This window comes from Pygocentrus nattereri, chromosome 29, assembly GCF_015220715.1.
Source record: "Pygocentrus nattereri isolate fPygNat1 chromosome 29, fPygNat1.pri, whole genome shotgun sequence".
Lineage (NCBI taxonomy): Eukaryota > Metazoa > Chordata > Actinopteri > Characiformes > Serrasalmidae > Pygocentrus > Pygocentrus nattereri.
In genome coordinates this window covers 11,966,942-11,992,667 of record NC_051239.1, presented here as the reverse complement: position 1 = coordinate 11,992,667, position 25,726 = coordinate 11,966,942, and the positions used below count along the sequence as shown (strand labels likewise).

The window sequence follows — 25,726 nt, the reverse complement described above, 5'->3', positions numbered from 1 at the left end:
TGAAATAATGCATTTATTAATTATTTTTCATAACTTTTTGTTCATCAGATATTGAAATACAGATTAAAGCATTTACAACTATGAATCACTGGTTTATAATATTCAAATCTAGATTTTATATAATTTTTTAAAATATAATTTAATAGCAATGGCATAAAAATACCAAAACATGTTTTGACAATAATTCCTTTTAAACAGTTGTTTGTATGTCTGCAAAGAAATTCATATCCATACACTTGAAGGTATGGTGGTTACATATTGCACATGCTGACAAACATGAATGAATATATAGTCTTAGAATTATGGGTGTCTAACAGACACTGTGGTCAAAAGGGAATAATCAGGGGTTACGCTAAAGCCTAGAAGTTTCAACATTCAGTCTGGAATTTTGAAACCATTTGTATGAAATGACACTTTGGTCAGCAAAAACCTTTATTCTGAAGTCTCCTAATTTGTCATAATTACATTAATTGTATTGGAATATGGAGACCAAACCACATATGCCAAGTCTGCCGCTGTACAAACAAAAGCCAGACATTGCAAAACCAGATGCTGCACAGATGTTGGATGGCTCGTTCTTATATTCTCAGACTGTTGTCTTAAACAATATGGCTTTCGGTACCATATATCATGATTTTTCCTCTTCATTTTCTAAGTACTAATGTCAGCATTACACTGAGTTTCTGACATGTTTTGTCTATGCTGTACTGATGTTTTTGGTTTTGTCTGTTTCGTGGTCATGGTAATTTTGCTCTGATTGGATTCTGGCTGGATGTATTTGTTGTTTAACTATGGAGGCATTTCACAAAGCAGGATTTCCAAGTCCACAAGATAACTTGAGCAAAAAGTCAAGTCAACAATTCATTGGTGAAATAACCTCTAGGTATGGGCATTTTCTATGGGGTTGAGGTCTGGAGACTGGCTAGGCCACTCCAGGATCTTGAAATGCTTTTTACGGAGCCACTCCTTCGTTGCCTGAGTGGTGTGCTTGGGATCATTGTCATGCTGGAAGACCCAGTCACGTTCCATCTTCAATGCTCTCACTGATGGAAGGAGGTTTTGGGTTAAAATCTCACGATACATGGCCCCGTTCATTCTTCCCTCAACACGGATCAGTCGCCCTGTCCCCTTTGCAGAAAAACAGCTCCAAAGCCTGATGTTTCCACCCCCATGCTTCACAGTAGGTATGGATGCAATTTAGCATTCTTCTTCCTCCAAACACGACGAGTTGAGTTTTTACCAAAAAGTTCTATTTTGGTCTCATCTGACCACATGATATTCTCCCAATCCTCTTCTGGATCATCCATATGCTCTCTGGCAAACTTCAGACGGGCCTGGACATGTACTGGCTTAAGCAGGGGGACACGCCTGGCACTGCAGGATTGGAGTCCCTCTCGGCTTAGTGCGTTACTGATAGTAGCCTTTGTTACTTTGGTCCCAGCTCTCTGCAGGTCATTCATCAGGTCTCTCTGTGTAGCTGTGGGATTTTTGCTCATTGTTCTCATGATCATGTTGACCCCACGGGATGAGATCTTGCATGGACCCCAGATCGAGGGAGATTATCAATGGACTTGTATGTCTTCCATTTTCTTACAATTGCTCCCACAGTTGATTTATTCACACCAACCTGCTTGCCTGTTGTAGAGTCACTCTTCCCAGCCTGGTGCAGGTCTACAATTTTCTTCCTGGTGTCCTTCGACAGCTCTTTGGTCTTGGCCATGGTTGAGTTTGGAGTCTGACTGTTTGAGGCTGTGGACAGGTGTCTTTTATACAGACAACGAGGTCAAACAGGTGGCATTAATTTACTTCCATCAATTCTTCAACATTTCTGCTTAACTCAATTGTTGAGATGTAAACAAAGTCATTCAGAGTGGTTAGATATCGCTGCTGTTGGAAGAAAACTTTGTATCTGTAAACCTACTTTACTTTTAGTTTGTCAATGGAACCAGACTTTTTCCAAGTAATTTTGGTCCTTCTTATGGTCCATTCTTCATGAAATTCACACACAATATAAAGGACAACAGGCATTTTCAAATTGTGTCAAAAACTGGAAAAAATAAATAAGGAGATATGAGGTTTTCTTCTGAAAGCAGTGATATGAAATTGGTCATTGTAGAGAAACTTTAACTCAGAATTCTTTACAGTGACTCTGCTTCGAACCTGGACGTTTTTCTTTCCAAAAAAACAGTGAATCTACAGGTCATCTGAACTTTTATATGGTGACAATGGTAAAATAGTGGTGAATGTGAAACTTTCCATTGGGACATCATCTGGGACATCATGTCTCGCTCCATCCACCAATGCCACGTTGCACCACAGACTGTCCAGGAGTTGGTGGATGCTTTAGTCCAGGTCTGGGAGGAGATCCCTCAGGAGACCATCCTCCACCTCATCAGGCGCATGCCCAGGCGTTGTAGGGAGGTCATACAGGCACGTGGAGGCCACACACAATACTGAGCCTCATTTTGACTTGTTGTAAGGACATCACATCTAAGTTGGATCAGCCTGTCGTGTGTTTTTCCACTTTAATTTTGTGTGTGACTCCAAATCCAGGCCTCCATTGTTTAATACATTTGATTTCCATTGATGATTTTTGTGTGATTTTGTTGTCAGCACATTCAACTTTGTACGGAACAAAGTATTCAATGAGAATATTTCATTCATTCAGATCTAGGATGTTATTTGAGTGTTCCCTTTATTTTTTTGAGCAGTGTATGTATGCTTTAAGTTTGTCTGCTGTTAATGTATTAAAAAAAAAAAGGCAGAAACTCTCAAACGGCATTCACAGCTATTTTATTCATAACTTTCTCTGAGGGAGCTTTCTGGTTCCTATCACCACCACTGTGAACTGTTCTGACATTTGAAGTTTAGAATGCCACATTTCACATCAAACTGGTCTGCATGACGTTGTTTACATCTTAACAGTTATGCAGAAATAGTAACAGTAATCTGTCTCATCCATCAAAATGGTATTTGAGGAATCAACTGAGTCAAATTAGCATGAACAGTTTGATTAATCTAGAGCAGGGGTACCCAATTTTTATGTCTAGTGGGCCAAATGAAATGTTTGTTGTGGGTTGAAGGCTAAATAAAGAACATGTATAAATGTATTTTAAAACATAACACTAAATTTTGTCTCTAATGTACAATCCCAATTCCAATGAAGTTGGGACGTTGTGTAAAACATAAATAAAAACAGAATACGAAGATTTGCAAATCCTTTTCAATCTATATTCAATTGAATACACTACAAAGACAAGATATTTAATGTTCAAACAGATAAACTTTATTGGTTTTTGCAAATATTCACTCATTTTGAATTTGATGCCTGCAACACGTTCCAAAGAAGTTGAAGTTGGCAACAAAAGACTGGGAAAGTTGAGGAATGCTCAAAAAACACCTGTTTGGAACATTCCACAGGTGAACAGGTTAATTGGAAGTCTCTTTCATCATCTACAATCCATAATATCATCAAAAGATTCGGAGAATCTGGAGAAATCTCTGCAAGTAAGCGTCAAGGCAGAAAATCAACATTTAATGCCCGTGACCTTCGATCCCTCAGGCGGCACTGTATTAAAAACTGACATCATTCTGTAACGGATATTACCACATGGGCTCAGGAACACTTCAGAAAACCATTGTCAGTGAACACAGTTCGTCTCTCCATCTACAAGTGCAAGTTAAAACTCTGCCATGCAAAGCGAAGCCAGATATCAACAACACCCAGAAACGCCGCCGGCTTCTCTGGGCCCGAGCTCATCTGAGATGGACTGACGCAAAGTGGAAAAGTGTCCTGTGGTCTGACGAGTCCACACTTTAAACTGTTTTTGGAAATCATGGACTTTGTGTCCTCCAGGCCAAAAGAGGAAAAGAACTGTCCAGATTGTTATCAGCACAAAGTTCAAAAGCCAGCATCTCTGATGGTGTGGGGGTGTGTTAGTGCCCATGGCATGGGTAAGTTGCACATCTGTGAAGGCACCATTAAAGCTGAAAGGTACATCCAGGTTTTGGAGCAACATATGCTGCCATCCAAGCAACTTCTTTTTCAGGGACGTCCTGCTTATTTCAGCAAGACAATGCCAAGCCACATTGTGCACGTGTTCCAACAGCGTGGCTTCGTAGTAAAAGAGTGTGGGTACTAGACTGGCCTGCCTGCAGTCCAGACCTGTCTCCCATTGAAAATGTGTGGCGCATTATGAAGCACAAAATACAACAACGTAGACCCCGGACTGTTGAGCAACTGAAGTTGTACATCAAGCAAGAATGGGAAAGAATTTCACCTACAAAGCTCTAAAACAATATAAACTGAAACTCAAGAAACTCAAGAGTTGAATGTTTAATAGGGTATAAAATATTTTTATAGGTTGGGTTATGAACTTTCTAGTGGTCCAAATAAAATATCCTCATGGGTGAACTTGACTTCTGACTACTGTCTGCGCCAATGACTGAAGAAACGCTGATTACATAGTGCTGCTGTCTGAACACAACCTTCTATCTCCAAAATGGTAACTTTAGAGGAGAGGAAAAAAGAGAGTTCACTTTTAATGGAAGTCAGTGGAACCAGACTTTTTTCCAAGTTATTTAAAGCCATTTCTTGTATTCTAATCATCATGAAATTTAAACACAGTGCAAAGGCCAATAGGTATTTTCAAATTATATCAAAAATGTAAAATGACAAAAATGAGGATGCGAGGTTTTGTTCCGACAATGGCAATTAATACTGTTGAGCAATGCTCTCATCAAAGCTCCAGTTCCATATCGTGACGGCAAGATAAACAGTTTTACAGTGAACCAACTTCCAAGGTTTACTGGCCAGAAAGTTCCGTGGCTCTGGTTCAAAAGAGTGGCTCTGGTTCACTTAGGTAGAGACAGTTTCTCTTGCTATTTGGTATGTTTGGTCAATATTTATTGGACTTTTCTGTTTCATAGACTGTGATTGGTCCTGCCTGACATGCTCTGGCCCTCACCCTTCCTCGTGCCTCAGCTGCGGACCCAAGATGAAGTTAGATGCTAACAGCCACTGTGAGTCATTCAGCAGATGTTCTTCCAACACTTTTGAAGATGAAGATGGGGAGTGCAGAGCGTGTCACTCCAGCTGCCTCTTCTGTTCAGGCTCTGGCAAAGATCAGTGCCTCAGCTGCAGCCCTTCTTACTACCTGCACAGTGAGTCCATCTGCCTCTTGCAGTGCTAACTCCTTTGTGCCTTTTAGAGTCTTACTCAAGCCACAATAACAAGAGAAGCATAATATATATATATATATATAGTAATGTGAGTGAGGGCCAATGTACACTAACAGTCAAAAAGAATTTACTCAGATGCTTAGCAGTTGTTTATGATGTGTTTGAAGGGCTTTATCCTCTCTGTTATTTAAACAAGTACAACCACAAAAAGGACTTTATGCCAAGACAATGCATGATCCCGCTCTTCAAGTGAGGGAGTGGTTTTAGGAGAAGGAAATTCAGCTGATGCTATGGCCAGCACAGTCACCACATATAGATCCTATTCATAGCTTATGAGACCACTGTGAAAAATATGTGGAGGAGAAAAATCCACCCACTGTGGATGGTGTTTGGACAGCAGTGGGGAATATGTGGGAAGCAGTTCCTGTAGATCATTAAAAAACTTCTGGAAGTATGAAGCGGTCACCAAGGCCAGAGAAGGACATACGAAACAGTACCAGACACTTTTAGTTTAGTCTACTCACTGTGTCTCAATTCAAATTCCAGTGAATAAGGAAAAATGTTTTTACAAAATTTCTGTATAATATAATAATTTACATTAAAAACATTCAGAGTGGTTTGATGTTACGTAATACACTGTAGAAGCTTACCAGCTCAAATTGCTTTACAATGGTGGCGATGGGAACCAGGGGTCGTAATCTCCTCCAACGCAAATATAGGCGTTTTATTTATGATCCAACATCACCATTGAATCTAAAAATCATCTGATGTTTTACATGAAGTGTTGATAGTAGTAAAATAATGTAAATCAGAAAATGTGTTTTTCTTTGGGGACTATATTACCTTATCACACTCTGCCTGTACCCCTCCACCAAGAAGGCATTTAAAAGATGTGTTCTGGGCCAAAATCTTATTGTTTAAAAAAAAACAAAAAAACAATGTAAAACAAAAAAACAATGTATCAGGCATCCAGCAGCATGTTCATAACTATTTCATGTCATAACTTTCTGTGAGGGAGTTTGTAGTGCCATAAAACTCTTCAGAAATTTAATTCCGATCACCACCACTGTGAAGAATTCTGACTCTAAGTTTGTTTTCAAACGAGCGTTTTAAATCAGACCACCCTGAATGACTTGATCATATTTAATTAAATAAAAGTCTATGAAATTTCCCTTCAAAGACGCTGCGCTTATAATGAGCAAGCTTATTATCAGAAGCACTGTGCATAACCGCTGGGATGCCAAAAATAAAGGTGGAGCAAATTCTCTTTCTCCAAACAGATCACATGTGTGTTGCCATGTGTCCGGATGGTTACTACAGTGACCAGGATACGCGCGAGTGCGTCAAGTGCTATGTGACATGTGCAACATGCCAGGGGCATCACAGCACCAACTGCCTCACTTGCAAAGCAGGCCACTTCAGGCTGGGAAACAGCTGCGTGGAGAATTGTCCTCCAAGGTACCCTTTCCCATCAGGCACATGTCTCCTTTCCGCTCTTGAATCCTTTTTGTTACTTCATCTGCATCTGATTTATTCTGGTGATTCAAGTAGAGTTAAGGAACCAAGTTAATAAAGAGTTAATAAAGCCAACAGGGAGCTATAAAAAAGCTGAAAATGAATAATGCTGCTGCAGTTGCTCAGCTCAAACACATTGGTAATATTTCCTTGTGTGAGAGATGTGAGATTTTTGCATAGTCACCATGACCAGTGATTGTGTCATGAGCGATGCCATCACTAGAGGGCAGCCCACACTCAGATGAGTCATGTCTACTCTGGAGCACGGAGATGGACAAAATAATGAAAACACTCAACAAAATAAGCTTATTAATGTGAAGTATACAATAAACTCAAGGTTTTTCTTTTGAACCTTTTGAAATGCTACTACAGATACAGATGGATGAAAAATTTAAGGGAAAACCTGAAACAAAATGAGTGGAGAAATGTAACAAGTGCGAAATGCTTTCAGACAGGTGGACTGCAGGTGGAGCGTTCATTATTGGAGCACAGAGCTTCAGCCACAAAAACTGCCCAACTTGCTAGTGTTACAGTAGAAACTATAACTAAAGTGACATCTGCATTCAGATCTATGGGAAAGACATCAGGAAACAAGGCTGAATATTTTGGTTAAAAGAACACACTTAAATGGGAATTCCATCAATTGTTCAAATTTTCAGCATAATTCAGTGCTTGAGAGAAGTTTTATGTAACATGTGAGGTTTAATGTAAACAGAGAGGTTTAATGTGAAATGGTTCATTGTAGAGCAACTTGCCTGCTCTGATTTCTTTACAGTGGTGGTGATAGGAACCAGGGGTCACAGTGTCTACAACACAAATATGGCCATTTTATTTACTATACCAAAACAACCAGTGAATGTACACATGCCTTCTGAATTTTTATATGTTGGTGATGGTTAAATAGTGTTAAAAATTACATCTGGAAAAAATGTTTCCTTATTACTTTGCCTAACACTACCCTGCATGTATCCTTCCACCATTAATGGATTAAACAAGCCTGTTTTAGCTCAACATGTTCCGTCAAAACTATAGTAAAACAGTGTCTCGGACATGAGGGAATGTATTGACCAACTCATGTAATACCTTTCTGAGTACAACTCTTCAGACGTCTGGTCACTATCACCACCACTGACTGGGTATGTTTCTCTGGAACGGGGCACTTCACATTAAACCACTCTCAATGACTATGTGCACGTATTAACCCTTTAATTATGCTGAATTTTTAAGGTTTATGTTGGGACTGAACAACAGAAGTACTCAATTCTGCACTCACTTTTGAGTTTTTAGTTTTGCAGCTTACAGAATTTGTCCTGTTTAAGGGGAATGTTCTAAAGTTCTGCACAGTTATAGTGTTAAGATGTAAGAAAGGCCGTTCAGAGTGGTTAGATGTGAAATGGTCAGTTGTCCAGAAATTTACCAAGTCTGAATCGTTCACAGTGGTGGTGATAGGAACCGGATATAGCCCCTGGTTTCTCTGAGGTGAGCCAGTTCACATCAAGCCACACTGAATGACTTAATTTACATCTCAATGACTAAATTAAGCAGACATAAAAAAAATGGTGGACTTCTCCTTTTAAGTATCCATTTGTCTGTGTGGTGACCGATGTTCCTCTTCGTCAGTGTCCATCTTATATTGTCATGATTTTCAAAACTCTGTCTCTAGAGATCTCACGGTTTTTGCGATCAATACACCTGCAGTTTGGATTCCAAGCATATGGACGTTTTTGAACTCTTATAACTTTCATATCTGTGGTTTAGCTGCTTTAAATGTAAAGTGCTGTTTTTCATGGTTGTTTTGTCCTTCTGTAAATCCACCCGGAGAAAAACAGACGACCTTAAAAAAACAGTCCTTCAAATATTTAAACAGCCTTCTGTTATCCTGTAAGTCATCATTCTGGCAATCGACATTAAGCAGAAAATATTTTTCTGTGCCTTAGGGTCCCTCGTCAGTACAAAGTAAGCTATCTGTTATTTGCACAATTCCAGGATAATTCCAGAGTTCCACGCTGATAAGCATTAGGGAGCCCTCATGGTGTCCTTCAGCTGCTGCCTGCTTTTAGTCTGTGGTTTTCCAGATTCAGCTCAATGGGACCTCTGAAAACGCAGTAGATTACATCTGCAAAAGATTCAGTCATGACAGCAGTAGATTGAACAAGACGTATAACCTCACCTAGTCAAACACTCAGTTAAGCTATTTCAAAACACTTATAAACACTTATGTAGACCTTTACATGTGACAGAACCGGACTTTATTAATTTTTTTTGCAAAAGGCCTTTGTTTAAAATGGCCACTGCACTGCTTTTTGACCAGTTATGCAATTCCTGAAGTGCATGGCCTTGTAAATGTGTTATTAAGATTAGCACAGCTAATGCCCTCTGGGACTTTCACCCACCTGTCTACAGCCTTTCCAGACAACAGGTCTCCCACGCAGATTTTGAGGACTGACCAGAAACCGTTCAGTGAGGGGGGAAAAACTAGATTAAACATAATGAAGTTAAAGAGGGATTCCATTGATTCTTCTGCATTTCTCAGTGGTCCTGATGCAAACAACGTCATTCACAGTTGTTTGACGTGAAATTCCTTGTTGACGAACCGCCTGACTCAGGTTTCTTTACAGTGGTGGTGACAGGAACCAGGTTTTCTGATGTCTACCACACAAATCAAGCCATTTTATTAACTATACAAAACCACCAGTGAACCTACACGCGTCTCCTGAGTTTTCAATAAGTAAACCTAATCAGTGGGACCCTTTTTGGAGTTATAAATTAAAAGCTACTGTGAAGCTACTATGGACATTTAGTCCAATTTATAGACCTTAGATAATATCGACACCCTCTGCACTCTCAGAAAAAAATACGAAACTGTTACTGGGGCAGTGCCCCTATTGTCCCTGTGGTGGTACCTTTAAGGGTACATCTCAGTACCTTTTAGTCAGGGAACATAATTGTACCATAATCCATTGAAATGATATTTCTAAGTTGTATTGACTCCACACACCCCGTCTCATCTCCAGGTGTTTTAATTTGTTGTTCTGTTTTAAAACATCAGTTTATGAAAAGGTGCAAATATGTACTTTTTTGAGGGAACATTTACTTTTCTCATCAAACTACTCTGAATGACTTTTATGTCTTAATAATTTAATAGAAGTGCTTTCTGATGCTTCTAAAGGATTTTCATGTAAATTCCTTCTCATTATGAAGCTGTAAAGGAGCTGAAAAGGTCAGTAGGTCAGCTCCTTGATGGGAGACATTGTGACTTAAAAGAATTCCTCTTTTTTTCTTGGTGAATTAAATGTCCAAAGCCACGGAGTGATGGGACAGCGATGAAATTTGTATTCATGTGAGGAACTGAGTAGTGATCATGTGAAAAGTGAAAGCAGTTTTTTAAACCATGCGTAAAGCTAGAACATTTTTTTTCTTTTACAAGATGATAAGCTTGTCAGACTAAAAGAGCTCTTATGATCACGGCTGAGTCATGAGTTCTGTAACAATTCCAAAGGCCCAACCACATTTTTTTCCTTCCATCTGAGATCAACTCTGAAGATCTGCTAGTCTTACAGAAAGCTTCCCTATACAGAACTTCCTTAAAGTAAGTTTCCTTAAGAGAAGAGCTGACGCATTTCATCAGTGTTTTCCTTCTGAGAGAGTTCCTGTTGGTGAGGCGTTCCTGTAATTTGAGTTCAGTATGCGAAGTGACTTTTTTTGGGGTCATAGAGACTCTAAACAAACTATTCAGTTCATACATACATTTCTTTGTGAAAGGCAGAGGCTGTTCTTCATCTATTTATATTTGCCAGACAAAAATGGATATTAAGTACAAGTTATTCGTTTTTCTCTAGATATTTCTGAGGAGATTAGCAGTAGTGTCAACCCCCCCACCTGGTCACACTTTCACATTTGCCATTTAAGAGCAGCTTGGCTATCAATGGTCAGCAGAACAACTGGCTAACTTTGCCCCCCCAGCCTCTGAATGCATTTACATACACATCTTGTAGATGTTCTGTTCATACATTACTTACATTAAGTAGATGTCTTGTTAATATGTTTCTTCCAAAACCTAACCTTGCCCAAACCCTAACCCTGGCCCTACTCCTAACCCTAACCTTAACCCTCATATGTTTTCATGAGAGACCATTGAGTATTTTTCATCTAAAAGAACCACTCAAAATAAAGTATCACCAGAATAAGATATTAGATAATCCACTTGCACAAGGATGAATAAAAAGTCAAATGAAAACAAATGAGAAAAATAGTTTAAGACTTCATAAATTCATAAATAAAATGAATGAATAGATTATTCATTTTATTCATTAATTATTCATTATTCAATTGCTCATAAACTATTCAACAAGAGAAAATTATTAATAGGAGAAAATAAAATCTTGCTTCAGATCTGAAAAACCAAAAATCCACAAGTCTTTCTCTCCGTCTTTCTACTGTGTGAAGACCGCTCAATGCAATGGGTCTGAACGGGTGAAGCAAAGGGGGATATAGCTTTCAAGCCATTGATGAGAAACAGAAATAAACACTGGACACAGGAACTGGACCCAGACATCAACATCACTGAATGTGTTTGATTACTTGGATGGTGAGAAGCATAAAATACAACCAACTTCTAAGACTGAACTTTGGAGGAAAAACATCCCTGCAGTTTTCTTTGAGAAACTGAAAGCAAGTCTCCTGAATAGAATTAAGGCTAAAATAAAGACTGGACATGCTAATTATTGAAAAATATGATAAGTAGATGTTTCAGCTTCTAAAGTACATCTTTTTCCTGGTGTTGAAAAATGAATAACTTCTTTGACTGGAGTTTAAATAAGTGAAAGGGTGGTCTCTGAGCTCTGCATAGTAAGGTATACACCATTCTAAAGTGTGTACATTTGGTAAAATTCTATATTGAAAAGGAACAAGATGCAATGTAAACATCTTTGTCCATAAACTGAATGGAAGGCCGGATTCCTGCCCAGTTTGGTGGTTTTCCTGCTCAAACACACCTGGCACAACTTGGCGGTTAAGTAGGTATGTCACCAAACTGTGCAGGACTTCAGCCCTCGGTTCCCCACCCCTGCGCCTGATGTTTGAATTTTGTGACCATGTACCACAATGGTTCTCTGAAGGACCAGATAACATCTCCCTTCTTAATTCTGGTGTGCAATTCTTAATACTAATTAAAGGACCTCTTTTTCTCAGTAAAAATTCTGAAAAGCTACAACGGTGAAGCAAATGAATCACAATTGTGGCCTGTGCACTTTTTCTTTTACAGTTTCTATGGCAACACTACTAATGGAACGTGTGAGGTATGTGACCCCTCGTGTGCGGAATGCTCGGGCAGCGGTAACAGCCACTGCCTAGGCTGCAGAGATGGCTATTTCCTGTTAGCGCAGAAGGGGATTTGTCTGCATACGTGCCCATCCAACTACTTCCCCAACACTCAGGAGAAAGTGTGCCAACACTGCCACCCTTCCTGCAAAACTTGCAAAAGTAAGGCACAGCATTACCTGGGGAGGTACTGTCATTTAAGTAAGATCTGTGACTTTAATCGAGTATGCATCTGGTGTAGTCTTAATCTTGTAATAATGTAATATTGTGTGAATGGCCTCCTGTAAGTGGCTGAACCTGGAGCTCCCCCAGTGCTCCATATTGTTATTGTTATTGAGCAGGGCACTGTAATGCAATGCCGATTTGAACATCTGAGCTGTCTCATTAGGTAATTTGATGAAATTAAGTTTAGTGTTTCCTACAGGCCTGAAACAAACTAGGGGGAGAACACCATGAGGTGGATGTGGTGGTGGTGGTGGTGGTGGGGGGTGGGGGGTTGAATATGTGGGTACCCAAACTCATCATAGCATTTGTTTACTTACTCAACTATTCAGCTAAGGCACCAAATAAGTCAGTCACTCTAATACAACTAATCCAGCTCAAATAGTCAGGACATTCTGAATGTGATGTTTGATTGTCTCTGTCCTCTGAAATAATCTACAGTTTATAAACTCAAAGTATCATAAATGTTTGAGGACTTTTGTTGCAGTGATTTCTGATTAGAATTTCGAAGGTACTGACCTCTAATCTAATCTGTAGGTTCGGGCGCTCTGCAGTGTACGTCATGCTACGAGGGCTTCCGACACTTTGGAGGAATTTGTTCATCCCAGTGTCTTGGTGGACAGTATGCCATCTCCACGGTAACCCAGCTCTTATATTAGTACTCATTGCAGTAATGCATCAGATACAAAAGAAAAATTCAATACATACAAATCACTGGAATGATGGTTTTTGATTATTATTTTTAAATGTGGTTCTACATCGTTTGTTTCAACTTATCAGATGTCATAAAACATAAGTATTGTTTCATCCAGAGAAGTTAGAGTGGTAATGATTTGAACTAGGAGAACCAGGGGTCGCAATATCTACCATGCAAAAATTGCCATTTTATTTACTATCCAAAACAACCAGTAAACTACATATGTCTTGTTTTTTAATGTAATGTTGATCATTTTACATTAAAAAAAAAAAACAAGACATATGTAGTTTACTGGTTGTTTTAATGTAATGTTGATCATTTTCTCCCATCGACCCACCACCGATGGGAGGGGCAGTAGTAGGGGTGCGGTGCATTGTGGATCGGGCAGTGTCCGAAGGCGTGGGCCTTGGCGTTCTGATCCTCGGTTGCTGAAACTGGCTTTTGGAACTTGGAACGTTACCTCACTGGCGGGGAAGGAGCCCGAGTTGGTGCGCGAGGTCGAGAGATACCGACTAGATATAGTCGGGCTCACCTCAACACACAGCTTGGGCTCTGGGTCCAATCTCCTTGAGAGGGGCTGGACTTTTTTCTTTTCTGGAGTTGCCCATGGTGAGAGGCGGCGGGCAGGTGTGGGCTTTCTCATAGCCCCTCGACTCGGCGCCTGTATGTTGGGGTTTTCCCCGGTGGACGAGAGGGTAGCTTCCCTACGCCTTCGGGTTGGGGAACGGGTCCTGACTGTTGTCTGTGCTTATGCACCGAACAGCAGTTCAGAATACCCAGCCTTCATAGAGTCCTTGGAAGGGGTGCTTGAAAGTGCTCCTCCTGGAGACTCGATTGTCCTACTGGGGGACTTCAACGCTCATGTGGGCAATGACAGTAAGACCTGGAGGGGTGTGATTGGGAGGAATGGCCTCTCTGATCTGAACCCGAGTGGTGTTCAGTTTTTGGACTTCTGTGCAAACCACAGTTTGTCCATAACGAACACCATGTTTGAACACAAGGATGTCCATAAGTGCACATGGCACCAGGACACCCTAGGCCGCAGTTCAATGATTGACTTTGTAGTCGTGTCAGCGGACTTGCGGCCATGTGTACTGGACACTCGGGTAAAGAGAGGAGCTGAGCTGTCAACTGATCACCACCTGGTGGTGAGTTGGATCAGGTGGTGGGGGAAGATGCCAGTCAGACCAGGCAAACCCAAACGTATAGTGAGGGTTTGCTGGGAACGTCTGGCAGAAGAACCTGTCAGATTGATCTTCAACTCACACCTCCGTCAGAACTTTGACCAGATATCGGGGGAGGTGGGGGACATTGACTCAGAATGGGCCATGTTCCGCTCCTCCATTGTTGAAGCGGCTGACTGTAGCTGTGGTCGCAAGGTAGTTGGTGCCTGTCGGGGCGGTAATCCTCGAACCCGGTGGTGGACACCCCAGGTGAGAGATGCCGTCAAGCTGAAGAAGGAATCCTACCGGACATGGTTGGCCTGTAGGACACCAGAGGCAGCTGGCAGGTATCGACAGGCCAAGCGATCTGCGGCTTCAGTCGTTGCCAAGGCAAAAACCCGGGTGTGGGAAGAGTTCGGTGAGGCCTTGGAAAGTGACTTTAAGTCGGCTCCGAAAAGATTCTGGCAAACCGTCAGGCGACTCAGAAGGGGAAAGCAGTGTGCCACTAGCACTGTATATAGTGGAGATGGTGTGCTGCTGACTTCGACTGAAGACGTCATTGGGCGGTGGAAGGAATACTTTGAGGACCTTCTCAATCCCACCGACACGTTCTCCAGTGAGGAGGCAGAGTCTGGGGACACGGGAATAGGCTTGTCCATTACTGAGGCCGAAGTCGCTAAGGTAGTTAAAAAGCTCCTTGGCGGCAGGGCTGCAGGGGTGGATGAGATCCGTCCCGAGTTCCTCAAGGCTCTGGATGTTGTGGGGCTGTCTTGGCTGACACGCCTTTTCAACATTGCGTGGACATCGGGGGTGGTGCCACTTGATTGGCAGACTGGGGTGGTGGTGCCTCTTTTTAAAAAGGGGGACCGGAGGGTGTGTTCCAACTACAGGGGAATCACACTCCTCAGCCTCCCTGGTAAGGTCTATGCAAGGGTACTGGAGAAGAGAGTCCGGCTTATAGTCGAACCTCGGATCCAGGAGGAGCAGTGCGGGTTCCGCCCTGGTCGTGGAACACTGGACCAACTCTTTACCCTCTCCAGGATTCTCGAGGGTTCATGGGAGTTTGCCCAACCAGTCCACATGTGCTTTGTGGATTTGGAGAAGGCATTCGACTGTGTTCCCCGGGGTATTCTGTGGGAGGTGCTTCGGGAGTACGGGGTACATGGCTCTTTGCTACGAGCCATTCAGGCCCTGTACAAACAAAGCAGGAGCTTGGTTCGCATGGCCGGCAGTAAGTCAGACTTTTTCCCAGTGAGAGTTGGACTCCGTCAGGGCTGCCCTTTGTCACCGATTCTATTCATAATTTTTATGGATAGAATTTCTAGGTGCAGTCAGGGGATGGAGGGTGTCCGGTTTGGTGACCTCAGGGTCACATCGCTGCTGTTCGCAGATGATGTGGTCCTATTGGGGACATCAGGCCGTGAACTTCAGCTTTCACTGGATCGGTTTGCAGCCGAGTGTGAAGCGGCCGGGATGAGGATCAGTACCTCCAAATCCGAGGCCATGGTTCTCACGCGGGAAAGGGTGGAGAGCCCTCTCTGGGTCGGGGATGAGCTCTTGCCTCAAGTGGAGGAGTTTAAGTATCTCGGGGTCTTGTTCACGAGTGATGGTACAAGGGAGCGGGAGATTGACAGGCGGATTGGTGCTGGGTCAGCAGTGATGCGGGCTCTTTACCGGTCTGTTGTGGTAAAGAAAGAGCTGAGCCATAAGGCAAGGCTCTCGATTTACTGGTCGATCTATGTTCCCACCCTCACCTATGGTCATGAGCTTTGGGTAATGACCGAAAGAACGAGATCGCGAATACAAGCGGCTGAAATGAGTTTCCTCCGCAGGGTGGCTGGACTCTCCCTTAGAGATAGGGTGAGAAGTTCGGTCATCCGAGAGGGACTCGGAGTAGAGCCGCTGCTTCTTCACGTCGAGAGGAGCCAGTTGAGGTGGTTCGGGCATCTTGTTAGGATGCCTCCTGGACGCCTCCCTTGGGAGGTGTCACAGGCAAGTCCACCGGGGAGGAGACCCCGGGGAAGACCCAGGACACGCTGGCGTGACTATATTGCCCAGCTGGCCTGGGAGCGCCTCGGAATCCCTCCCAGGGAGCTAGTGGAAGTGGCTGGGGAAAGGGAGGTCTGGGCTTCATTGCTCAGGATGCTGCCCCCGCGACCCGAACCCCGGAGAAGCGGAAGATGATGGATGGATGGATGGATGGATGGATGGATGTTGATCATTTTAATATAGTGGTGAATTTGAAAAATACATTTTCTTTGGAGACTATTTTGCCCCACAACACCCAACATGTACTCCTCTATCATAAATGGTTTTTAAAAATGTGTTTTAGGTCAAATCCTAACCTCAGAACTTTACTAAGACAATGTCTCAGACATTGATGTCTTGTTGTATTAATGTGCTTGCTGTGCCCTACAGAGAACCTGCTTCTCACTGCAGGAAAGGGTTAGGCTACAGCAGTTGCAGTAGTTACAATTAAATGCTGGACATCCAGAGCCACCACTCCCTTCATGTCACTGGTGTCCTGTCATCTGGACTGCTTTGATTTTAGTGACAGACACACTTTGAGAAATGTTAATCGTGGCAAACAACTGGCAAGTAGAAAATAAAGTGATACACAAGTCAAGTACAGTACAACCACAGAGAAGCTGAAGTCTACTTAACACCAGATGGTTATGCCTGAGCTGAGGCCTAAACAGGAATGTGTTACGAAGTGGAGTTCAAGATTTCACGGCTGGAAAACTGCATTGTAGCAACATCATTCCCTTTAGAAAGATTCTTCTCCAAGACAGAGAGAAGAAACCGGGTCAGCCCCTCCTGAGGCACTTCGTCAAGGCAGTCTTAAATGTTTCCCTCTTAAAACAGTGTGATACTGTTGTTTTGCACATTGTCATTTGTTTTGTATTTTGTATGTGGCACGCCGTGTTCTGAGTGTGATTGGTTTGGGATGGTTGGTGTTTTGGAAGGTTTATTATTTAATTGTATTAATTTTTATTTACTGAGCTCATTAACACACTGAAATTATAGTTGCTGGTCCTCAATGGTGAGATATAGTATGACCAATTAGGTTGAGAAGCACTGGAGGAGTATTCCTTTAACGTGATATGCTTTCTTATTTTATTCCTCTTCTTGGGCCCAGAGCCCAGAGGTGGAGTGTGTACCATGTCACTCGTCCTGTACTGAGTGTACGGGCCCAGGGCCCTACAACTGCACCAACTGCCATGCTCTAGAGCGCCTCACTGAGGATGGGAGATGTTTGTCCTGCTGTGGAAACAACAAGCGTATGGACTCCTCGCCAGTGCCCTGGGAGTGCTGCAGCTGCGGCGATGGTAAGATCTTCTGTCCTGTGTTAAAAAACCATGGGCCTCATTTTCCAACCATTCTTAAAACCCACAAAGATTCTGACATTCACCTGTGTTCTCTTATCTGGGGTTTGCTCTTAGGTTCATTTTTATAGTTCATAGTTAGTCATACTGTACTCTAAACCACATTGAGTCTGCACCCCTTATTGAAGGAGACATGGATGTGTTTTGAGCGAGTTGAGAGACGCTTTGGGGATATATATACCGGAAAGATTTGGGTGACTATTGACTTGTTTTAGTTAGCAGTGTTAGCCTTGCAGCTCCAGTTCTAAACTAAAGAAGCAAAATTTGGACTCCAAACATGTCTTGGCAGCTGATTGGCTGATGTTTTTGCCAAAACATTCCTTTAAGATCATAAATTGTGATAAGTGAATAAATTTTTTTTAGCCATACAATCATGTGCAAAAACTGGTCAAATGATATGTTTTGTGGATTTTTTTAAACAGAGAAAACACTTGTGCATGTTTTACTGCACAGTTACTGTTTATTTGCTTAATCTGTGGCCTGTGAAAAAGTTATTGCACATTTCATGTTTTTATATTTAAACTCGGCAAATACATAGAAATCATGCTGTAAAATCTGTAGAAAAATGTTCTCTGTAGTGGATGTGCTAACTTATTTTTATTTGGGGGGGGGAAAACATTCATTTCACAGAGAATGTTTTTGCGTACAACTATATGGTTTGATTGATTTCAAAACAGCCCTTAAGATACACAGTTCTTTATTCTTCAAGCCAGTTCAGAGAACATATACCCCATATCGCTGTTGTCATAAGAAAACCCCATATCAATGCAGCCAGACCTTTGTCCAAGTCATTTTGGGCTGTTTCTTTTGGTTCATTCATTATGAGATTTACATACAATGTAAACAACAGGCATTTTCAAATGATGTCAATAACCGAAAAATGACAAAAATAGAGATACAAAGTTTTGTTCCGACAATTACAGATAGAACATTTATGGTTTTACTGTATTAGCATTTTGGAGAAGAGCATCATTTAAGGAGAACACTTTCTGGTCAGCACCTCTGTAACCATCTCTCACAGCTCTCTCTCTAGACTGGTGCATCCTCGGGATCAACTTTGACTTCCACACCAGAGAGCAGGTCCCTGCAGGTAACCCCGCTCTCGTTGCTGTCGTAGCCATATTCCTGCTGCTGGCCATAGGAGTGGTGGTCCTCCTTTTCATGCACTGGCGCCCCAAACTGCCCTCCTTTCCATCTAACAAATCAAAGGGCTACAGCAAAGTGGACAAAGAGCCCTCCTTTACCACTGCCACCCTGCGGGACAGCATTCAGTCAGAGTACTGCGATGGAGACAATGATGAAGAGGAGGACAAGGACAGTGAAGATGAGATCGTGTACATGGGGCAGGATGGCGTGGTGTACAAGAAATTTAAGTATGGCCTTTTAGATCAAGAAGAGGACGACGTGGAGATGGAGTATGACGACTCCATCTATGCCTTCAGATGAAGTGTGTAGGACTGAAGCATGTGGGACTCTTTAGTAGCACTTTTCCACTTTTGCTGGCTGCCAGAAAATTATTTATTAGAAGTGTGTTAAGAAAAATGAAGAAACAATGAGATAAATATGAATACGTAATCAGTAATGTCAATAAAAGTATTGATATACTGGGAAAATAAAATATTGATGCTTCAAACAACAACAGCACTAAAAATGACCTTTTTCAGAATCACCTGAACATCCTCATCTTATTATTGACTTCCAGTAGCAAGTTATTCATTATTCATATTTTCCCGTTTTAAGAAAGTATTTATTGTGTCCACTCTTTACCTTTTATATCACCTTCCATTCTTTTCAGGAGACACTTCCAGTTCAGTCTTAGAAGTTGGTTTTGTATGAACTTTTTTTATGCGCCAAGTATTCTCAGTTACAAATGTAGACTCATCAGTACATAGACTGCCATACATTCAGAAGTCCAATTCCTTTTTTGTTTATTTCTTTTTCTCACTAATGGCTTCTTGACAGCTACACATCCTTTCAGACTCATAGCATTGACTTGTCCTCTCACAGTGGAAGGATGGACAGAAGCACTTGGATTTTTCAGATCTGAGACAGGAGTGAAGCTTGGCTTTCTCCCAAAGATGAAAGCTTTAAGTATTGTTTATAAGGTTTATAGGTTCCTGTTCATAGGGACAGTGTTGTTGGTCTACCAGGTCTTCTGTTTTTGTTATGAGTCCCATTTTCTCTGACACTTTAATCATTGTTGACCTCTTGAAAGTTTTAGGAACTCCTGTTTTTTTTCCCCACTTATTTTCATGCAAGTGGATTATTTTATGTCCCTCGTCTCCTCAGTAACGTCTCCTTTTCTGTAAGCTTACATTTGTGGTGAGAAGGTGCTTGTTTTCTGATTTTCATCACGTGTTTTTGATCATTTAATGACCTCTAATTAAGCTGGAGCACACAGTGTTTATACTTTTCTAGACAGTTTGCAAAACAGGTTGCTGTGAGGGAGAGTCATGACTCGATAACATCTTGAATAATCATTTGATATTAAATATCAAACAGTGTCTAAGGTGTTTAGTTTGGTCATAGCTGTGGTTCACCTCAGGTGCAACAGCTTGTAGATAATGTTTACCTTTACGTCAGTTTTATGACTGTACTGTAATTATGCTGCGTACCAGAAACAAAGGTTGGGTTTAGCCCTTGTTTATTTGTTTATTTTTGGGATTCCCATTAGCTGCTATTGTGATAGCTGCTATTCTCCCTGGGGTGTGTAGTGTTGGGGTCTGTGGGATCCATTTTCAATGTTTACCAAAAGAAAAAAATGATGTGATTTATTATTATAACCTCAGATTTCTTGGCCTTTGCTTGTTTTCTGTGATAAACATATAAAATAACACATTTTCAGTGACTTCATACTGTAACACCCCCTACACATGTGGTGTTGGTGTGTACCTGGGGGTTTAAAAGTGTGTAGGCGCTGTGTCCCTTCACTCTGTGCTCCTCCAACATGGCCTGCAGTGTGTGTGTGTGTGTGTGTGTGTGTGTGTGTGTGTGTGTGTGTGTGTGTGTGGACAACATGGACAGGCTGCTGACTGGCTACAGCTGCTAAAGCAGCTACGCTGGCCACCTGCGATATTTTGAGCATCTGGTATTACATAAGTTGTTAGGGCTGTATTAATTAAAAAAAACAATAATGTGTTGGATCCACTGGATCACTGAGTAACAAACACATCAACACATAAGTGATCTGATAAAAAAAAAAGCCTAGATCTGCTCCGATTCTGACTCCCTGGGCCAGACTTGGACTTCCCCATCAAGGTCACATGTTTTTAAAGATACTACTTTCTCCTGCATTTGCCATTCAGTGAAACTGAATTCAACACTCATAGCTAGCTGAAGGATGAAAGATAGCAGTATATTAATGCAAATAGATCCATAATGGATATACTCAGTGGTGTCTGTTAAAGCTAAGCCTTCAGTTTGGGCCATAAATTTCAAAACTAGGTAAAAAGCCTCTAAAAGACACATTGTCTCTTATTAGAAGCCAGAAACATGCATCTACTTGACTCTGTATGCAGTAGTTTCACAGTGACACTTTCAGGACAGAGGCCTGACACAGAGCCACCACTGCTGTTTTACGTATCTACCAACTGACTGGAACAGCATGGTCAGGCGATCAGCTGTACTCGCAGTCAGCGGCATATCTAGGACTTCCAGATAACCTACCGCTTATTTCAATACCAGTTTCCACTCAGCCTGGTCATTTCCCCTTAGAGGGACACCCAACACCCTCTTAAGGGCTGTTCCATTAGTTTATTAGCTGAAGTGAAGGATGATAGATGAGCCCTCAGAGGGGCGAGGGATCAAGCGAACACCAGTGTGGAAGCAAAGCTGTTTATAAGCTATAGCAATAAACTACATTAGAATGCTTAACAAATTTAAAATCATAACATTCATATTGCTGGGCATTAATTTCCTGTTATAGAGGACTGCTGATACAACTTCATCACTTTCCTCAGCTAGCTGCTTGCAGGCATGCTAAAGGCTACAGAGCTAACAAGAAGAAAGGTATTTCAGTGGTTCCACACAAAGTTTATAGCCAGACAAAGCAGTTACTCACACACATTGTGCATGATATGCTCAAACTTCTTTAAAAAAAAAAAAGTTTTCCATTGAAAGGTTTGCATGGCTATGGTAGCCAACCTGTAGAGAGGAGAATTAATGTCTTCCAGGTTTTCTCAAACGCTAGAGGGCGCTCCTGAGCGATTCCAACATTTCATCTGAGCAAAAACATAGTTTATAAATGCTTAAACATTTTAATATAAAGGAAAAATTCCTTTCCTGAATACAGGAACAGCATAAAACATTTTAAAACTGCTGTTATATTTCTGTAAGAGTGGCGCCTCATGCACGTTCATGATGTCAACACGACAGAACAGCCAATTAGCCTCTCTGCCCACCAACCAATCAACACTCAGTAGCCGTAACCTATTTGCTGGGGGAGAAAAGAAACGTACAGGTAAATTGTCTTTGCTATTTTAGTGAAATACATCCTTCTACTTTCTAAAGTAAAGGAAAGTTCTGGGCAAGTGATTAAAAACCATTTTCACTTTTTTAGCTCCATTCACCCCATTCCCTGAGGACTCGCTTGCGGGTGCCCTCTGGCATTTTGCAGTCCCTTTTTTTAATGCTGGGGGAAATAGGAAGAGGCCAGGCTCCTCAGAAACTGGCTCTGGTCAAAGTGGATGAGGGCAAGTAAAAAAGGAATTGAGAGAGAGTTACACTCTAGAATGACACGTATTTGTCAAAATGTCCCAACCCCTGTATATAATAACGTGACTGGTTGATTCCACTGTCAGTTCCTCATTATGTTAGTAGTTAATGTGACATGTTGGGACTTCAGCTTCTGACACCACAGAGAACAAAATACTGATTGGGCAGTTTTCTGTAGGTCATTTAGAGAATTCAAATTGGTTTCCAAGCAATTCTTAACAACGCAATAAGAGTAGACCCACAACGCTTGCAGTGTAAATACATCAAGCATGATGATCATATTGAGTGAAAATGAACTACATATTAAGAAATATAAAATAATTATTTCACTGAAATTAGGCCTCCTCTGAGGGCCTAAAAGGCCCTCAAGGTTCCCACTGAAAACATGTTTGGATTAGCCCTGATACCAATACACTGGATCAGATTAGGCCAGGGGTTGCAAACTGAAATGTTAAGAAGAGCCATTTTGTCCTTCAGACCAGCTAGAGAGCTACAATGTTTTGTCCATTTTACCATCTTGGCTGTAAACATGTCTCAGTATGTGCTAATGTACTAGTATAGTCTACAAATATTATATATATATATATATATATATATATATATATATATATATGTGTGTGTGTGTGTGTAAATGAAAACACAGACTTACTGTGTTCTGCTTTAAACTTTAGCTCAGCTATAGTCACTTTTCTCACATCTCCAGCAGGAAACTTTTCCTCAGAAGTGAAATTTGTTGTAAAATGTCTCTCAATGTTGGACTTTTGGCTTAACTCAATTTCTCACATGCCAGCTTCTTTTTTGAATTTACCAAATTCAGTTAAAATAAGAAGCTGACATCAGATTCACAACTTTTTATTGTTTGATTTTCTCGTTGCAGATTGAATGTATCAGAAAACCAGCTGGAGTGCTTGTGCGTGCGTCTCCAAATTATAGACGCTCATCTTGAATCATTCTGTTTGCCATTTCGTTGGCTGATACCTAGGAGAGATTGTTGTCTGTGTTGCTATGGTGACCAACAGTCTGCGTGCCAACCTTCAGGGTGAATTAGTAGTTCTACATTAACTCCAGTGTTTAAGACCATTTATTTTTAAAACTGTCTGAAAACATAACTGTAAGATACTAGTATTTTAATGCAGAGATCCAACTGTGTTTTGATAATCTACCCCACACAGCAAGTATAACTAATAAAGTCAACAAAAAAAGTGATCTTCATTATATTCAGTTTATTCAGGAGATGTTTGCAGTCCCCAAAGCAACTGAGGCGAAAGCAAGTTACAAAGACAGATTTGAGTTTTAGCAACTTTAATGACAGAATATCTGGGAAACAAGCTGATATCGTACATACAGCTGGACAGACTATATAGCTCTTATTAGTCTTAATCGGCCTCGCTAGCAGGCTGCTCATTACTACTTACTTAAGTAATAACTAGACTGAACTGAATGGATGTTAATATCTTAGTATGCTAACTGGAGAACTTGAGGGTCAGTCTGTATTTATTGTGAGCTAACTAGTGTCTGATTACTGGGATATTGATATGAATCAAAAGAAAATAAGCATATTATAGACCGAATGTTTGCTGGGACATGCATTATTCATCACATTAGTAATGAACAGACAATTATTTACCAGCTACTGGCTTAAGGAGCGTTACATTGGCTTCAACAGCCCCCATTTTCATGATTTGTATCATTAAATGTGGACAGAGCGTTCCCCAAAAAACTGAGGAAAATGTAGTCGAAGTTGGAGCATATTCTGAACTTCAAGGAAGACCAAGATGGGTTTGATTTATTTCTATGGTGTTTTCCTTTTTAAGTTTAAGGCACTGTAGCGCATTTACAGCACACTACATACACAAGCATTTGAATACTAGCTGTGCTGAAATTGTAGTTATTTACATACAAAGGCAAGCGTGTTGTACCAGTGTACTAAATACGGTAGGCATGCACACAACATACTGGGTAAGATGTTTTGAAGCGCACCTTCACTGGGTGTATCTAGTTTCAGTCAGGTTCTGATCTAAACAAGCATAAATATACATGACACAAAGGACCATAAGGTTCTGTGATGGATCTGTCAATCACATGGGGTTATGATAAAGGATATCTGCGGTCATATTTTGATTGTGAATATATGGGAGCTATACGAAATAAGAGAAGCACCACATAAAATACTCACACCCCATTTTATCAGGTGCACCAAGCAGAAGTCAGAGCTAAGAAGTCAAAAATGAAACTTATTTGTCTTGCAGATTTTTCTGAGGTCAGACCTCTATCACTGAATGCCTTTGGAATTGCTTGGATCATGCAGGACATTCAACCAACTTCTAAGACTAAACTCTCTAAAACACTCCATTAAACACACGGATCTTGTTGGTCCACCTTGTAGATGTAAAGTTAGAGACAACAGCTCATCTGTTGCTCCACAGTTTGTGTCGGTCATCTTCTAGCCTTTCACCAGTGGTCAGTTTCTGGCCCCAGGTAGCTGTTGGCTGTGTAGTTTTGGTTGGTGGACTAATCTCAGTCCAGCAGTGATGCTTGTACCAGTGGCAATACAAACTACCATTGGCGCTACCACATCAGCGCTGAGAATGATCCACCACCCATGCCATATCCTCTGGCTACATGGTCAAAGGGGGCTGATAAACTGTGCAGCAAGAGATGGACTAGTCAGTAATGCTGTTAGTTCACGATTAAAGCCAATATGATGTGCTGGATAGAGTAAGTAGCTTAGACGAATGTGGTACATGCTGGGTTAAACTTGGCCTGGACATGATCTTCACTGGCCTTTTGGAACTGAGCTTGTACATGCTCTTATTCATGGCTTTGACTGATATAAATCTATATCTCTCCCCCTCTCTCTCTCTATCTATCGCTGCTGTTGGAACAAAACCTCATATCTCTAAAATGGTAACTTTACAGGAGAAGGAAAAAAAACATGCGTTAATTTTAATGTGTGTCAACGGAACCAGATTTTTTCCCAGATCATTTTGGGCCATTTCTTTTGGTCTATTCATCATAACATTTACACACAATATAAAGAACATCAAGCACTAACTATCAGGCAAAAACTGAAAGATGACCAAAAAAATATAAAAGGAGATACAAGGTTTTGTTCCGACAGCAGATATAAAGAGCTGATGTCGGAACAAAACCTTGTAATCGTACATGACTTTTTTTCAAAGTCATGGGAAATCTCTTTTAGTACAGTCATCATGAGATTTATATACGATGTAAAGAGCAATAAACAGGCAATTTCAAAATATGTCAAAAACTGAAATACGACAAAATAGAGATGTAAGGTTTTGTTCTGACCGCAGCGATATTATGTATATATTATGTGTGTGTGTGTGTGTATATAAAAAGTACATTAATCATGTATATATGTATTATGCATGTACTGTGCAAGCACATCATTTAAAAGCACTTCTCAGTTATAAGTGTGATTTTGTTTGTAAAATCACCATGTATTATTACAATCAGTACAAAAAAAATACAGCAAAAAGTATATTAGACTTCTTGGACAAATACAT

The 25,726-nt window shown here is 41.1% G+C and overlaps 1 protein-coding gene across 2 annotated transcripts in view; it reads left to right on the top strand.

Annotated features, from left to right (window-relative positions):
- The window catches only part of pcsk5b (proprotein convertase subtilisin/kexin type 5b), a 73,734-nt gene extending 54,612 nt beyond the window's left edge, over positions 1-19,122 (top strand). The window contains exons 32-37 of one of the 2 annotated variants that reach the window (XM_037536050.1): positions 4,930-5,163; positions 6,462-6,639; positions 11,960-12,177; positions 12,775-12,875; positions 17,237-17,426; positions 18,505-19,122. In XM_037536050.1, the coding sequence (XP_037391947.1) occupies positions 4,930-5,163; positions 6,462-6,639; positions 11,960-12,177; positions 12,775-12,875; positions 17,237-17,426; positions 18,505-18,929 (1,346 nt within the window). In that variant the 3' untranslated portion in view covers positions 18,930-19,122. Of the gene's footprint in view, positions 1-4,929; positions 5,164-6,461; positions 6,640-11,959; positions 12,178-12,774; positions 12,876-17,236; positions 17,427-18,504 lie in introns of those variants that run through there. The other variant, XM_037536051.1, reaches the window with a different exon arrangement.
- The last annotated feature ends 6,604 nt before the right edge of the window (positions 19,123-25,726 follow it).